Genomic DNA, 17,851 nt, shown 5'->3' with positions numbered 1-17,851 from the left:
TAGAAATATAAATTTGATTTTTTAAAAAATGTAAATGTATAATATGAATGTATAGCTATATATATATTCATATTTTTTTGAAAACCACCTCGTCACACTCATAAATCTACAGTAGTTCCTTGCTATTCACATAGTGAATTATCGATAACATGATAAGGTGCGTATTTATACTAAATTTTCTTTCAACATGGTGAACTGACAATCCTAGGATGTTGGGCATCTTCTTGTCTCATTACACCTCCCATCGATCTTCCTCCATAATTGCTTGATCAGATCATATGTGAAGAACACATGTTCCTGCTACTCCTCCTCTGGGGCTCAATTTACCCTGATGGTCGGTAGAAAACTTCCTATACACCAATATCCATAAGATGAGGATCGGTTGCAGGTAGCTCTTTCATACTATTTTTGCTCATGACCTCGAATTAGCACCTCTAAAGTGATCATATGCCCTTTGTACCCCCCCCCCCCCCCCCCCCCCCCCGTCTTGCCTGACTAAACTATGATATCAACTACTGTGCTACAATCTCTGGGGTTCTAATTGTGACTAGTATGAATCTTTGTACTTATTGATGAGAGGCCGGGGAATCTGGGATTTATAAATAAACATCTATGAGGTAGTGATTGAATTTATATGATAAAGTATCATATCTTCTATAGAAGCAGTGTCAGATGGTTTGAAACTCATTCCTGCCTCCTTAGGTTCGTACCATGCAATGGATGGATGTTTAATAGTCCACGTAAATGCTTGTATACATTGTATATACGATCAATGAAACCACTAGGCAAATGGTAAAATGGACATTTAGAAGTATTTTACTTCCTGTAACACAAAAGATATGAGCTGAGCTTAACCAGCATAGGATAAGGTGTGCTTTGTTCATGAGTTAAATCTCCTTATCAAAGAGCCCATGAATGGACTATAATTTGCAATTATGAACTTTTTTGATGCTAGTTGAATCCCTTATAACAATTGAAATAGGAAGCCCATTTCATATTTCATTACAAAGGGTACTTACCTATTTATATACAAACTCATATCTATACATGCTAAACCCAACAAATTAGGGATTAATAAAAAAGAAAATATACAATTTGAATCCCAAAATATTAGGTGGCATTGTCTTCCTTGATTGTTGGCAAGATCTTCTATGTTTAACATTGTCTTCCTTGCTTGTCAACAAGATATTCTCCATTTGACATCCCCTCAAATTGATGATGGTTGTCAACATGCATAAATTTGCATACAAGATATTCATAGTGTGCAAAGGATACCAGCTTAGTGAACAAGTCAGCAACTTGATTGTGAGATGAGACATGAACAAGATGAAGAATTTTATCATGAACTAATTCTCAAATGTGATGGCAATCAACCTTAATGTGTTTGGTTCACTCATGATAGACTCGATTAGTAGCAATGCTAATGGCACTTGTATTATCTCCAAAAAGAGGAATAGAATCGTGACACAAGTGACATCAAGATCAAACAGAAGAAGTTGATCTCGAAGCCATACAATTTCAAAACAAATAGAAGACATAGATAGATACTCAACCTTGGTGGAAGATTTAGATACACTTTCTTGCTTCTTACATTTCTATGAAATGGGTAAGGCACCTAGAAAAACACACCAAACTATCGTAGAGCGATGAGTATCAACACATCCTACATAATCAGCATCAGAAAATGCTTATAAAGTGAGAGGTGTGTTGGAAGGGAAAAAAGTCCATGATCACGAGTGCATTTGAGATAGCGATCAAATTGAGTCTCATAGGAGTTGAACAAACTTTATTATGCTAGCTTGATCAAATCCTCAATATATTTGCATTGTGCGAGAAAAAGACGATGAGAGGAATACAACACTTTCAAACAACAAGTAAGAGTGTCAAGATCTTTCATATGAAAAGAATCATGAAGAAACCATTTAAACTCAAGAATTCCCTATAGATCACTACCTGTGGTGACCATATCATCTACATAAAAAAGTAGAATTATAATACCGTGAGAGGAGCGACGAGTAAACAGAGGGTAACCATTTGAACTTTGTTGGAAACCAATTGAACAACTAGTCATGTGAAAATTTTCAAACCATGTTCACGGTGTCTGTTTAAGACCATAAAGAGATCTGTTAAGTTTGAAAACTACATTAGAATCACCAAGAGAATAATTAGTATGGCACTCCATATAAACAGTCGATACCATGATAACAATTAAAATAGAAAGCTTGTTTCGTATTTCATTACAAATGGTACTTACCTATTTATATACAAACTCATATCTATACGTGGTAAACCCAACAAATCAAGGATATATATATATATATATATATATATATATATATATATATATATATATATATATATATATATATATATATATAAAAAGTATCTGAAAGACATCTATCCTCTTAAAAACCAATGATATAAAGAATCATCCTCCTTGTTTGCTTATCCACTCGTGCTATGTATATATAGGACTTTCTTGAGTTTGCTTCTGTAAGAACCAATGGAATCAAAATATCTCCACAATAGTATGATATTGTCCACTTTGGACCTAAGCCCTCATGACTTTGTTCTTGGGCTCTCCCCAAAAGGTCTCATACCAATGGAGATATCTTTCATCCTTTTAAACTCATGATCTTTTCCATGTGTTTTAGATGCGGGACTGTGTTTGCACCTTTGCAACCCAACAATCCCCCCCTCAAACAAAGGACCACAGGCCCCCCTCAAACGGAAAGTCTCCGTTTGATGTCTGAATCCTCGATCCACCAGGACTTTTTGCCCCTCGATCCACCCGATCTACTAGGACTTCTCACCTAGCCGCAACTGGAACTTTTTACCCCTCGGTCCACTCGACCTACTAGGACTTCTCACCTAGCCGCAACTAGGACTTTTTGCCCCTCGATCCGCCCGACCTACTAGGACTTCTCACCTAGTCGCAACTAGAACTTTTTGCCCTTCGGTCCACCCGACCTACTAGTTGGTGCAATCATCCTCAGGTCAATGTTGACCAAGTTGGCCAAGCTTGGTTTGACTCGAGTTGGATTTTGATGTTTGATCAATATGTTGATAAAATGTTAAGTAAGTCTAGGTTAACTGAATACTTGATGGTGAGAAGTCCAAGTGGATTATAGAGGACCAAACACTTTGCATGAGATGGAAAGTCCAATATGGAAGTTAGCAAGAGGAAAGTCTAAGTGGGTCAAGGTTGACCGAACACTTGATGAGTGAAAGTTCTTACAAGGTAAGGCAAATTGAGAAAAGTTCTTGCGGGTGAGAAGACCGGACGTAAGCCAAAAGGGAAGTCCGAGAGGGTCGAAGAGGCGAGCTCTTGGCACGGGAAAGTCCTTACAAGGATAAGGCAAATGGAGGAAAGTCCGTGCGGATGAGAAGACCGGACGTAAGGCAAAAGGGAAGTCGAAGAGGGTCGAGGAGCGAGCTTTTGACACGGGAAAGTCCTTACAAGGGTAAGGCAAATGGAGGAAAGTTCTTGTGGGTGAGAAGACCGGACGTAAGGCAAAAGGGAAGTCCAAGAGGTGAGCTCTTGGCATGAGAAAGTCTTTACAGGGTAAGGCAAATGAAGATCAAGAAAGTCGACGACCAAACTCTTGATCAAGCGAGGAAATCCAAGAGGTGAGCTCTTGGCATGAGAAAGTCCTTATAGGGTAAGGCAAATGAAGATCAAGAAGATCGACGACCAAACTCTTGATCAAGCGAGAAAAGAACTCGGTAAGACTTCATTTCAGCCACTTAATCCTGGTGTCAGTCAACTGATTTTAAAATCCAGTTGACTTATTTTACACTTCAGTCGACTGGATTTATACTTCAGTCGACTGGGAGCGAACAGAAGGTAAAATGACTCAACTGGATTTCACATCAGTCGACTGAAATAAAACCAGTCGACTTATTTTTCCCATCAGTCGATTGAAATTTGAATTTCGATAAAAATCAGACGTGACTCCAGCAATTCAGTGGCCGTTTTCTAGGTTTGACTAAATAGTCGACTGTTATGGTAAAACCAGTCGACTGATGACATAAAAACTGAACTTGTTTAAATGGTGAAAAGCCACTCGTGGAGGTAGAACTCAACATTGTTTATGCTCCAAGTGCTTGTGCTCTAGTGATCAAGAAACCTGTTGGTGTTCATCTACAAAGCTTGGAGCAATCCCTTGAAGAAGAAGAAGCATTCTCATCACTTTTGTATAACATTTTTACTCTTCTTCTTTCTTCTATTGCTTGTTTGTTTGTATACAACTTGTAATCTGTCGTAAAAAGGTTTCTCCGCTTTTGGGGTTTGTCCGAGAAGGAGAAGATATAGTGGAAGAGTGGGCTGAATGAAGATCCTTGGATTAGTCGCCTTAAGGAGGCGGATACCTAGTAAATCCTTTACGTTAGCATTGTTGAGTTGAGAGGGTGTGTAGTGAAGATTCTTTATCGACGAAAGTTCAAACTTGATCAAGTGAAGCTATTCAATCCCCCTCCCCCTTCTAACTTACAAGGTCCTAACAGCTTCAAGGCAAGACATTTCACCTCAAATTGTCAAATTTAAAGTCAATATAGTTATTGAAGGGCATCACCCCCGACTAATAGCAGCATGTCATTTGCATAAGTCAAGTGGACAATCCGCTAATGCTAATATTTCGGATGAAAATAGATACATGAATGGATGGCTTGATTGTTCAAAATTTTAAATTAATATGTGATAAAAAATATTATTAAAAAAATAAAGGCATCACTTTAGATAAAGATTAAAATGATGCCTTTTATTTTTAATAGCGACAACAGGTAAAAATACATCTCATCCTTTTTTTATTATGAAAATATACCAATAAAACTATTTCAAAATATTATTTTTATCAATTTCATTAAAATTGTTTTCTTTAAAATTCGTCGATGACTTTAGATAAGCTTATTTCCTTGGTATTTTATCATCTCTTTGTTGTATATTATCAACTCACTCATAGAGATGACAATGAGTCAGATTGGATTACATATCAACTTCATTTATTATATTCATCTCCATCCTTATATCTATCAAATAATCAATTTTCTGTTATAAGGATTCGAATCCTAGCGAAGTCAGACAATATCCTCCTATGTCATGATCAACTGCAGTTTCTCGATTTACCTCCTCATAAATGGTCGTGGAGCCGATCGTGTGGGGCCGCTAAGGTGGCGGATTTCACCTTTTTGCAGAAGAAAAATAATCAACTTTCTTAATTTTGGTGAAACTGAGACAATACCCTCCTTCGTCGTGGCTAATTATAATTTCTCGATTTACCTCCTCACTGATGATTGTGGGACCGACCGTGTGGAATCGCTAGGGTGGTAGATTCAACCTTATCCAGAAGAAAAAGTAATCAACTTTCTTCTACAGAAGAGAAAAGTAATCAACTTTTATTATCTTTAGGGCATAGTTGAATTGATTATAACGAAGTAGAGATGCAGAAAAAGGACAAGAATTTAAATCTCAACAATTGATCATGTGAAATCAATTTTATTTTTTTACTGAAGTATTCATACCTTATCCAAATATCTTATTATCATCTATAATTATATATATATATATATATATATATATATATATATATATATATATATATATATATATATATAGTTCGTCTATCCTGAGCACCGGATTCTTACGCACCGCGTGCGCACTCCTCCGACGTTCACGCGCTTCCACCGCCCGTTCATCGCCGTCCGACCACCGCCGGCAGCCGGACCGGATCCGTTGGAACCGCAACTCGACGGCGCACATTCCGGTATCGAATTCTGGCCGGATTGGGCCGGAATCCGGCCGAAACACGGCAGCAGTGACTGGCGCCGCTTCCGGCCGAAACACTGTTGTCCGATTCCGGCCGAAATCCGGCCGGATTCCGGCCAAATCGCGGCCGGAATCCGGCCACCGCCGGACCGCCGGCGAGTTGCGGTTCCAACGGGCCCGGTCCGGCGGCCGACGGTGGTCGGACGGCGATGAACGGGCGGCGAGAAGCGGCGGAGGTCCGAGGAGAAACACTGTGCAATGGACGGCTGAGATTGATCGCGCGATCGGATGAACGGCCGGGATTCCGGTGCTCACGGGTGCTCAGGACGACGGTGCTCAGGATAGCTCTCCCGTATATATATATATATATATATATATATATATATATATATATATATATACAGAAATGATATACTGCGCAACTCATTTCCGCGAGCCGTCCGCGACATCTGACGTGGCGAGAAGTTTCACTGTGCATCTCCGTCGACAGCGTGGCGCTAGCAATAAACAAACTTTCATCCCGCGTTTTCCAAAATCCCAAAATCCAAAATCGCGCGGCTGAATCTTCATTTGCTCCACGGCGTCGGGCGAAAATCGCTATTGGATCCCTAGCTTCCCTAGCCGGTACCAGACGCCACGAGAAGACGCCGCCGCCACACAATCTCGGCGAGCCGTCGGCGTCCATTCCCCGCGAGAAAAAGGCGCCCCCCTGGATTCGTCAACAGACTCATCTTCGAAGGTCCCTACCTTCCCTAGCCCGTACTAGACGCTGCGCCGCCGCCACACAATCTCTGGGAGCCGTCGGCGTCCATTCCCCGCGAGAAAAAGGCGCCCCCCGTGCCTTCGTCGGCCGACTCTCCTTCGTAGTTCCATTCTCTTGTTCTATTTATGTTTGGACAGAAATACTTCTGTTACAATCTTATGTTCCATGTCTTCCTTCTTCGATTTCTTTCAATTTCTGGTAAATAATGTCAATTGTCAATTTTTCTTTAAAAGGTAAACCGGCTGGCTGGGAAACGGTACTCAAAAGCAGACTATCAACCTCCACTCGCCCTCCCTTATTCAAATGGTGGAAGCCCTCATCTGAGTTCGGCATTCCATTGGTCATACAGGAGAACCTTATTCAAATGGTGAAATGAAAAAATATATAAAATTCAAATCGAGAAATATTAATGGTAATAAATATATATATATTATAATTTAATCGAATATATATATATTTTATATTTAAATTTAAAATTTTTCATACTTGATTAATTAATTATTTACTCAGATCTTTATTCCCCTTTTTTGAATCGAATATATCCTTCGCCAATTTTCCACAACGGTCATTTTTCAAACTAATAAAAAAAAAACACACACACGCAACAGCCACGTGGCCGCATGTTCATCGGAATTCAGAATCTTCACCTTCTTCTTCTGTGTCTTTTTCGAGTCACGGTTCAGGAAGCACAGACACGAGATTCCTTACCCGTCACACAACTTCAATACTTGTTCTCCACTGAATTCAGCGGAAGAGTAATCCGTACCGTGATGGGAACAGCCAATCAGGAGCTTCCTCTCCACCGTGCTCGCCTTCCGTTCAGTTACTTCGCTCACGCAGTCAACTTCGTCTCTACCAAATCCAGTAGTAAATTAATCGCTCCGATCGGAGAAAAAGAAAGAGAAAAGTTACTGGAAAAAGACTCACCGCTCTCCCCGCTCACCTCCCTGTCCTCTCCTCTCAGATCCCTTACCTTCTACTCCTCGCTCCGCCTCCGTTCCCCCGATCTCGTCCCCTTGAGCCATGGACGCGTCTGGATCGAGCTCGGGAGCTCCGCCGGGGAGGGGGCAGAGGGCCAGCCCTTGGCCGCCCCGGATGGAGCCCTTCGTCCCCAGGACGGATCACAACCCCCGCGAGCTCAAGTCCTGGGCCAGGCGCACCGGCTTCAAGCCCGATCTTTCGGGCGAGACCGCCAGCGTCTTCAGCGACCAGGACTCTGCCGACGAGCCGCAGGCCCCCGCGAGGTTGGATTTGGAGAACGGCATTCGCCGACGGGGGGATGGGATTCCCAGGAAGCATGAGATCGAGCCGGTAGTGGGACGGGGGAGGAATGGGGCGGAGGACGGGGGTGTCGAGATCGGCCCCGCGCCTCCGAGGGCTGAGAAGGAAAAGAGGAAAGTTGGGATCGAGCCGGGGGGAGTCGGGATTGTGGATGAGAGAAGGGAGGCTGGACATGAGCCTCTTTTGAGAGGTAAGAGTGACGGGTCGGTGCGTAATGGACACAGTAATGGCTCTGCTCCAGTGTTTCCTGTAAAGCCCGACAAAGATTCAAAGGAGGAAGCAGAAAAAGATGAAAAGGGAGTGGAAATCGACTTCTTTTCGGACGATCAGGAGTCTGAGGGTCCATCCGGGCACAAGCAGCCGTCAGATTTTCAAACTGCTGTTACCGACAGCCCTGGCGTTAGTAAGTCCCTTTTTTTTCAAATTGACACTGAAATAGCTCTGGTTTTAGTTGGATCCCCAGCACACCTAGTTAGTTCGCATATGCAATCTTTGCATACCTGCTTCTGTGTATAAAAGTTGGATAAAACCACCTCTATACAGCACGAAGCTACTTTGATTGACCTCTTTATGCAATTTCTAATGGTTATCAATGTCTCAGCAGTTGCTATGAAGAAAACTGGATCCATGGCATTTACTTTTTCTACATCAAACATGAAATACAAACTAGTTGCATTCTTAAATATGAGGAATGAATAGAAAGCTCTTTTCTGAATTTGCTTGAATCTCATCCATAAAGATGATGGTGAGAGCTAAGGAAACTTGTTCCTACTCAATTAACCAGATGTTTTTCTTTTATGACATTTCACATTTACTAGTGGAGATATCTCCCCATATCTTTGGTTTCCTTGTGTTTCTTGTTTTGTAAAAACTAGTTAAAATCCAAAGATCTTTTTTTAAAAAAATAAAAATTAAAATCTGTTAAACTTGCACATTTGGTTGTCTTAAAATTTTTTACAGATGATATTGTTTTGATAGATGAAACACGTGAAGGAGTAAATGTTAAACTAGAATCTTAGCGGGAAACACTAGAAGTGAAAGGTTTTAGACTTAGTATAGTAAAAACAGAATATATGAAATTTAAATTTAGCAATATTAGACGTAACGAGATAATTGTTAAGATAGGAGATGACGAGTTACTTGAGATTGAAAGCTTTAAGTATTTAAGATCATTTTTGCAAGACGATGGAGGGATTGAGAGAGATGTCTTACATATAATACAAGCAAGATGGTTAAAATGGAAGAGAGTATCGAGTGTTTTATGTGATCGTAAAGTATCTCTAAAATTTAAAAGGAAGTTCTACAAAACAACGGTTAAACCTGCTATGTTATATGACGTTGAATGTTAGGCTATGACTCGAGTACATGAGCAGAAGATGAGAGTTGCAGATATGGGGATGTTAAGATGGATGTGTGGTCATACGAGGGTGGACAGAATAAGAAATGAAAGCATTAGAGAGAAAATCAGAGTTGCATCTATTGAGGGAAAACTCCGAGAGACACGTTTAAGATGATATGAACATATATTTAGACGACCAATAACTGCTTCAGTTAGGCGATGTGAAACTACGACAAATACACTCATCAAACGAGGAAGAAAAGGACCAAAAAAGATTTGGTTAACAACAATAAAACAAGATAAAATTTATTTAAATATAAATGATGATATAGTAATGGATGGAGCCTAATGGCGTAGAAAAATCCATATAACCGATTCCATCTAGTGGGATAAGACTTGGTTGTTGTTGTTGTTGTTGTAATTGTCTGAACAAGTCAAGAACGAGTTATTATCTTGTTTAACATTTCTTGATAGCATTTCTAGGGCATGTGAATTTTTAACTGGATCTTCTGCTGTATTATACAAATTTCAGCTTGTGCACAACTAACCATTGTATGGATCTGTTAGCAGTGCTCCTGATATTCTATGGAATACAACATTACTTATCCTTGGCTGGTTCACTTGTGTTCATCCCTTTGATCATGGTACCAATCATGGGAGGCACTGATGTAAGTCAATTTATTGTGTTTCTCACATTTGAGCACAAAGTTAGCGGATGTAATTAGAATTAGAATGGCAGGAGGAGACAGCTGCTGTCATTTCTACAATGCTACTAGTTTCTGGCATTACAACAATAATGCATTCTTATTTTGGTAGTAGGCTTCCACTTGTCCAGGGAAGCTCCTTTGTATATCTGGCTCCTGCCTTAGTAATCATTAATTCAGAGGAGTATAGAAATCTTAGTGAAAATGTAAGTTTCTGTCTCCTTTCACTTGTTCTGTTAATTGTCTTTATTATCATCCACTAGTGATTTGTAGCAAATTCTATCAAGATTTAGTTCAATTTTAAATTCCAAGCCTTTTTGTTTCTTCTACCAGTTGGCTATTTTATTCACCATAGTTTCTCCTTGAAGGGAATCTTTGAGAAAGGATGGTTGTTAGGTATAACTAATTATCATTGATGAAACACCATCCTTCAATTTTAGCATCTTATCAAATGAGACTTATAATTGCCAAAATATTAATATGTAACTGAGACCTTCTCAATGCAAAGCTTCTAGAGTTGTCCATCTGTTTAATCATTCTCTAGCATAATATCGTAACAGATCATGAATTTGAGAGCATCCTCGTGAAAAATGTTCTTCCATTATTCTAGATTGTTAACCTTCTCATGCTAGCATGTGGATCCACTTTTATCAACAATTATTTGGATATTTATCAAAATGGTAGTCATTCAAGCTTCAGTTCATTGGTTGGGCTGGTAGATCAATTGCTTATATTACATGTTGATTTGCGGCTTGACCCAACTAAGCTCACTTGCTATTAGCATGGGTCAATTGATTGAATGACATATTTACTAAAAAATATAGTTTCTTGATTCAATTTCTTGTTCTATTAATTTATAGCACAATTTTGTCATTAATGTTTGATGCATTTGATATACATTAACAGTTCCCAAGCTTTTCTGAGAAAATTGGTAATAAGTTATTGATACATAGGTCAAGTAGAAACAGCTAAATATCTATGAAATCAGACAAAAAGGGATATACATTAAAAAACAACTGTCAAGCTGTGGAGAGACACTAAGTGATAAAATTTTTTTTTTGTAGTAACAACTCTCATTGACCTATAAATAAATTCTCCTAGTCAGAATTTTATGCACATCCAGTAGTTGCAATATATATTTTCAATAAGATGTGAAATTGAAATTTAAGCTATTGATACTTTCAATAATATGTCATATTACCAATTACTTTCAGTGAGCGGTATTACAAAGTATATAATCCATAAAAAATAAGACAAACTGGTAGACAATATCTTTTTTAATTACAATTTGCACTTCTGTTCTAGTTCCTCTCGAGATTAGTGCTAGGAATCTTGAGTTTTTTTTCATACAAATAGATTGTGATCTTTTGATATGATCCATTTTCATTTAATCTGATCCAAATCATGTTGTCTGATATGGTGTTTGGTAGATTACTTGGTTCAATCAAAGCAGTAGTTAAATGGTTTGGCCCTTAATAAGAAAAAGTATGCCCTTTTTTTTGTTAAATGTAGGAAGTTAGTTTTCTTGTTGAACGTTGCATTTTATCTGTTCTATTGTTTGATTATCATTGGAACTTTTTTGTTTGATCAAATGCAGAAGTTTAAGCATACAATGAGGGAATTGCAAGGGGCTATAGTTGTTGGCTCAGTTTTTCAGGCTGTTTTAGGTTATAGTGGCCTCATGTCACTTCTTCTAAGGTATTGTAATTTTCTATTTCATGTATATTATTTCTATTAGCATTAGAGTTGGAGCATTCATGATGGGTTGACCTGAACCCAATGACATAAAAAAAAGAGTATGTTATTCTGAACTATGAAATGTTTTTGATGAATGAAATAATAAAATGCTTAAACAAAAAAATCATCTACCCTAATGGTAGATGCTTTGGCTCCTTTATCACCGAATATAAATGCCAAATAACAGAAAGAATTATGACGTTGGCATTTTAAGAGTAAACTTAATCTCAACAGGTCTCATAGAGTGAAGAAGTGTGGTTCCTTTCTCGCACTGTCATTTTGGCCGATCTTACATACACATATGGTATTCATGTGTCATAATATTTGAAACTTTTTGATGTATTATGAAACATTGTATAGATTTTAGTTTAGTTTATACTCAATGACTATCCTGAATTCTCAAAGTGTATTCGCTTAGTCTAAAGATAATAACTGAGAATTCACATATGGCTTTTACATAAAATTTGGATGCATGCATATCCACATGGATTGTTAAATATATTTACAAGTTACCTCCTCTCATATTCTCATCATTAACATTATATCTCATCACTATTCGTATTTAAGTACTAGAGGTAATCATTCATGTGAGCAAGCCAATCTAAAACCTACTGATATATGATAGATTATATACCATGCCGAAAACAAAATTAAGAACATATTGCTCACTTGCATTTATTAAAGAACTACAATACATGAGTTTAACTATGTTCAGTAATACACATTTTATATTCTATATAGACCTTAAATCTATGTATAAGGTTGAAGATTGCTCCAACACCCTTTATTGGTTCCTATCGCCTCAAATTATGCCCTTGTAGATCAAAAATCAATGCCTCTAAAATGCAGAATAACCTCTACTACAAATTCATATAGTGAAATCTTCTTCTCTCCCATGTATAATACCTCTCAATTCTTCTTAGATTCTAGCTCAATGCTGATGAAGAAAAGTGAAAAAAAATCTCACCTCTAGCACTTCCTGTAAGAAAAAAAAGAAAGGTTCCTTGAGAAGTCTTTTTGATCACATACATCCTCTAAACACACCGCATGGAAAGTCTCCTAGGTCTCAGAATGCTCCACCGATGAAAAATTCACGGCCTTACTATATACAATACTTGTGTTATGTTGAAGATCATCCTAAAAAGAATCTAAAGTAGAATTTATTTAATACTTGTGTTATAGTCAGATCTATTTGGCCCAACTCAATAGCGATGACACCTGAATCAACAATGTCAAATAGAAACACGCTCTTAGGGAGGAAACAGGAGAAATTGTCTTCTTGTTGGTAGGCAAGGCCAATGATGTCTAGTATAATTCCTCTCCTAGTATATGTTCCTTCTTGACTTATCTGTGCTACTGTTTCCTTATAATTCTGCAGGTTAATAAATCCAGTCATAGTTGCTCCAACCGTGGCTGCAGTAGGATTGGCATATTTCAGTTTAGCATTTCCTCAAGCTGGAAATTGTGTGGAGATCAGCATTCCTTTGATTTTATTGATTCTTATTTTTACACTGGTAAGAACTATGAAGCACTTCCTGGTAATTTCTGTAGAATGTTCCTTTGATTAGCAGTTTGCCCGCTGCAATGATTAAGCCTCCTTTTGACATTCTTTTACTAAAGTAAAGGACATTTCTATAGAATATTCATGAATGTCTTGTCTTTCTGATGTAATGGCAGTACCTCAGAAGACTATCCTTATTTGGGAACCGTTTATTCTTAATTTATGCGGTATCACCTTTTTCCTCATCTTTTGTTTTAATTTGCGTGAGTATACCTGTACAGCACCTAATACAGAAGCCTGGTTTCTTCCTCTATTATTAGGTTCCACTTAGTGTCGTCATTGTATGGACATATGCATTCTTTCTGACAGCAGGAGGAGCTTACAACTACAAGGGTTGCAATTCAAATGTACCAAGTTCAAACATATTAACAGATGGATGTAGAAAACATGCAACTATTATGAAGCATTGTCGAACTGATGTTTCTAGTGCATGGCGAACTGCTGCTTGGGTCAGGGTTCCTTATCCATCCCAATGGGGCTCTCCCACTTTCCATTTCAAGACGTCATTTATCATGGTCATTGTATCATTGGTTGCATCAGTTGACTCGGTAAGTGGTTTTCATGTTAATTACCCTAGGAAAAGTTAATTGTTGGTGGGGAGGCACTTTTCTCATCTTAAAGGTTCAAATCTTTTGATTATCCAAACTTGAACATATGATTTTTTTTTTTACTTTTGTCTAGAGATACTCTACAATAATTAATACGTGGATGCTTATGCCACCAAAGAAATATGCTGCTTATCTATTTTGACTCAGACAGCTTCCCGTTTATTTGTAGGAGACGTGATTATATGGGTGTCTATGAATGGTTTAGTTTTCTTGTTTTTGGGATCCCATTTTATTAGTTGAACTCGAATTGGCTAGTTATATGCTTGCTCAAAAATCATGCAGCAACTTCTAAAATTAAAATCAGAATTGCCCTAGATAGTTTAAGGATAAATGGCCAAGTACGACCTGAGTCCTGAATCTTATGATGTGAATACGTTTTTTACTCATGAATTTTTATGAATAAGTAATCCAAGGTCTGTTTTCATTGTTCTAAGAAATACATATTCTTAATCTATTGCATTCTTAACGAATATGTATTCTGATTTAATTATTATAGTTCATGCTATAATTGTTAAAATCATAAAAATGTTCATATATATGAAATAATTTTTTTGCAATAAGTTAGTATGCAAGAGAGAATGAAGCCAAAAATATTTCCTGTTGCTTTCTCACATATTCCTATAACCAATGTGCTATTTAATTTTTCTTATTTGATATTTCATCCAGATTGGCTCATACCATGCTACATCATTATTAGTCAACTTAAAGCCTCCAACTCCTGGAATTGTCAGCAGAGGAATAGGCATGGAAGGGTTGACAAGTATACTAGCAGGACTCTGGGGAACTGGAACTGGATCAGTGACACTGACTGAGAATATACACACTCTTGATATAACTAGAATGGCATCCAGAAAGGCTCTGCACCTTGGAGCAGCTCTATTGATTCTATTTTCATTTGTAGGTAAGGTAGCTTTCTGTGCAAAAATCAAATGATTGTCTAATGAAAGTATTCTCAGTTTCCTCTCCATGTTAATAATTAAAGCTTAAATAACTGTACTTGTCCCATCTATTTTGTCTCGATTTTATGATTCTTATCTCTTAATTAAACTCTATGCAAATATATATTGCCAGTAATTATTCCTGCATAATGACATTAAATCTGCAAGCAAATGAGAAACATGCTAGTATTCCTTGCCAACACTCTGATTTTTCACTCTCTCCTTTGACAGGAAAAGTTGGTGCTCTCCTGGCTTCTATTCCACTTGCCTTGGCTGCTTCTGTTTTATGCTTTACATGGGCTTTGATAGTTGCACTAGGCCTTTCTACTTTGCAGTATACACAAACAAGAAGTTCAAGGAATATAATTATTGTTGGGTTCACATTATTTATCTCTCTAACCATCCCTGCCTATTTTCAACAGTATGAACCCAACTCCATTCTCATTTTACCAAGCTATCTTTTGCCCTATGGAGCAGCATCAAGTGGTCCAGTCCATACAAGCAGTGAGGGAGTAAGTTTAACATCGCTTTTGATTGTTCATACCCTACTAAGCCTTTCTTATTGAGATCGCAATTATCGAACTAGTGGTACTGAGTATTTCACACTGAATTGTGACATTTAAGTAGTTAAATATTTCAGTTTATATGGACGGGGGCATTTTAGTTGACAACAGTTTTTATGGATCGTAATAACTATGATCCTCGTTTTCAAAAGATTTGCCACTTGTTTCCCAATTCTATCATAAGTGATTGTATTTCTAAATCCCACCCTACTTCCTTTGCTACATTACTTGTATGACTATGTTGGAGTTTAATAGCATGCTGTGACCAACAGTTACTTGGTCTAGTGGAATTTGGGGTTCTAATTCTTGAGAATTCTTTCAACCCCTAGAATTGGCATTATTTCTTTTCAGAGTTTTTGCCAAACAAGCTTTCAGATTACACATTTACTTGTATTCAAGTAGATCGATTGCTTTATCATATGCCAAGCACTACGAATTTAGTTTTTCTTTCTGTTTTGAATGGGAGTTGTCCTAGTGTCAATTGGATAAAATAAGAGCATGGAAGTTTATCATAACTATTCAATATGCCATTTCATGCTTCAGTTTCATCTCTAATAGGTTTCCTAATTTTTGCAGTTCAATTTTGCTCTAAATGCCCTGTTATCTCTTAACATGGTGGTTGCACTGTTTGTGGCCTTCATACTCGACAACACGGTTCCTGGTGGCAAGCAGGAAAGAGGGGTGTACATATGGTCCGATCGAAGTACACTAGACTTCGATTCGACTTCACTCGAACCCTATTCTTTGCCAGCAAAAGTTAGACCCTTGTTCAGATGGGCTAAATGGGTTGGCTAGCAACCTCATTCTTACACAATGAGATTATATTTATTTCGTTCCTCTCTATTCTATACACACGAGCTAAGGGAGGATGCCGACTATTGTTCTCGTAAGATTAGCCTGTTTGAACAGCAAGGTTCACGCTACAATTCTAAATGAAGGTAAAGACAGAAGAGGTAAATTGAAAAATTGTATTGGTTTTATCTACCTATAGTGTAGTTATATGTTGAGTCGGTTAGCGCAGGGCAGACTTGCTGAAGTTATATGTTCATTTTCTATAGACAATAAATGTGCTTATGAATTTCCATACAACCATAAGATCATATTTTAATGACTTTATGACCACAGTAGCTTAGAAGAAACTCACATATTACTTGTCTATGATTTTCTTTTTGTATTGGTTTTATCTACCTATAGTGTAGTTATACGTTGAGTCGGTTAGTGTAGGGCAGATTTGTTGAAATTATATGTTCATTTTCTATATAAACAATAAATGTGCTTATGAATTTCCATACAACCATAAGATCATATTTTAATGACTTATGACCACAGTAGGTTAGAAGAAATTCACATATTACTTGTCTATGATTTTCTTTTTCTTCCTATTGGAAAATCTAACCAAGCTTTATTTTTTTTGAATGACTTATTTCCCCTTGATATTAAAGCGCATTTGACGTTTCCATGGAGCAGCTGGAATGAAAAGTCATTGGGGCAGCCACCTAAAAGGTTTAGAAGAAAATTAAGGATGGTTGACTTGTGCAATTGACTCTCGTACCCATCGTACAAATCTCAAGTAAACATCTGAGACTTTTCTGCAAACTGAAATTAATTCAAAAAGACAGGGATTTGGTTCAGATTGACCTAGCCGTCAGAGTTGAATCGTCATGGTAAGTGAAATTTTAATGTGTTTCTGCATAAGTCTCAACGCTGTTTTGCAAGTCCAAACGTTTCTTCCTAAGTTTCTTCATCGTTACTTAGCCATGACAACTATATATGTATTAAAAAAATTTAAGACCGTCCTTTTAATTAACACTAAAAAAAAGGTAAAAATTAAAAAAGTGCCCTTTTTTTTTGGAATCATGCCTTTCTTTTTTGGAATAAAAAAGTATTCAGTTCTTTTGTAAAATGATATAATTATTTTTAAGTATATTATTTGATATTATTATTTTTTATCATATATATTAAATTTTTTACAATTCTGTTTCACAGTTATATTCTACGGATATATATGTTAAATTCTAAACATTAGTTCTATGACTTATATAAATTTACATTGTAATTATTATAACATAAATATTATTAAATATGATAAGTTTAAGTTATAACAGTGAATATTGGTGAGGTCAACGTATTTTTATAAATGCTATTAAGATTAAGGGAATAGGTCATATTATATTTATGTTGTAGTAAAAATTGTAGTTGATATAATTTGAATATTTTTAAATATTTGTTATAATAGTTATGAAATTATAATAGTAAATAATTTAGAATTGATTAGTAAAAAAATCAAAATTGACTAAATAATACACTTAGGTTTGTAAAAAAAAAAAATAATCCCAGTCAGTCTCATGGACTCAATCCTTGGGGATGACCGGTTCGGTCCTACGGAAGTTTTTCACCGGCTATCAGGAGTAAATCGGGAAGCGCACACAGTAGCCAACTCAGACGCCCAGCATTCTTTGATTGTGATCTTCATTTTGAAGAAAATTTTTATAAATATACCGTAGTTGGAGATCGAATCATGGGTGTCTGAGTTACAACTTAGATGTCCTACTGCGGCATCATGGGCCCAGGGACCACTTAGTTTTGTAATTTT

General features: G+C 37.3%; 1 protein-coding gene across 2 annotated transcripts; it reads left to right on the top strand.

The window, feature by feature from the left end:
• The first annotated feature begins 7,503 nt into the window (after positions 1-7,503).
• On the top strand, positions 7,504-17,072 carry LOC141844082 (nucleobase-ascorbate transporter 11-like). 2 transcript variants are annotated; one of them, XM_074732079.1, is made up of 11 exons: positions 7,504-8,211; positions 9,718-9,815; positions 9,887-10,057; positions 11,449-11,549; positions 12,967-13,102; positions 13,266-13,316; positions 13,410-13,697; positions 14,424-14,658; positions 14,927-15,207; positions 15,835-16,196; positions 16,701-17,072. In XM_074732079.1, exons 1-10 carry the CDS (start codon positions 7,551-7,553, stop codon positions 16,051-16,053), a joined length of 2,241 nt encoding a protein of 746 aa, XP_074588180.1. In that variant the 5' UTR covers positions 7,504-7,550; the 3' UTR covers positions 16,054-16,196; positions 16,701-17,072. The 2 variants fall into 2 exon arrangements, with proteins under 2 accessions (XP_074588180.1, XP_074588179.1); XM_074732078.1 differs by having other exon boundaries at positions 15,835-16,211.
• Positions 17,073-17,851: the final 779 nt, after the last annotated feature.

This window comes from Curcuma longa, chromosome 13, assembly GCF_044706935.1.
Source record: "Curcuma longa cultivar G26 ecotype Majalengka, Jawa Barat chromosome 13, ITB_CL_G26_1.1, whole genome shotgun sequence".
Classification (NCBI taxonomy): Eukaryota; Viridiplantae; Streptophyta; class Magnoliopsida; order Zingiberales; family Zingiberaceae; genus Curcuma; species Curcuma longa.
The sequence above is the reverse complement of the archived record's forward strand: the minus strand, read 5'-3'. Positions and strand labels throughout refer to the sequence as shown.

What these genes read in the sequence shown, in the direction of transcription:
- LOC141844082 (XM_074732079.1), top strand. Translation starts at nt 7,551, where the DNA reads ATGGACGCGTCTGGATCGAGCTCGGGAGCTCCGCCGGGGAGGGGGCAG. An exon ending in TACCGACAGCCCTGGCGTTA is followed by an intron (nt 8,212 to 9,717) that starts GTAAGTCCCTTT and finishes ATCTGTTAGCAG; the next exon opens with TGCTCCTGATATTCTATGGA. An exon ending in CTCATGTCACTTCTTCTAAG is followed by an intron (nt 11,550 to 12,966) that starts GTATTGTAATTT and finishes ATAATTCTGCAG; the next exon opens with GTTAATAAATCCAGTCATAG.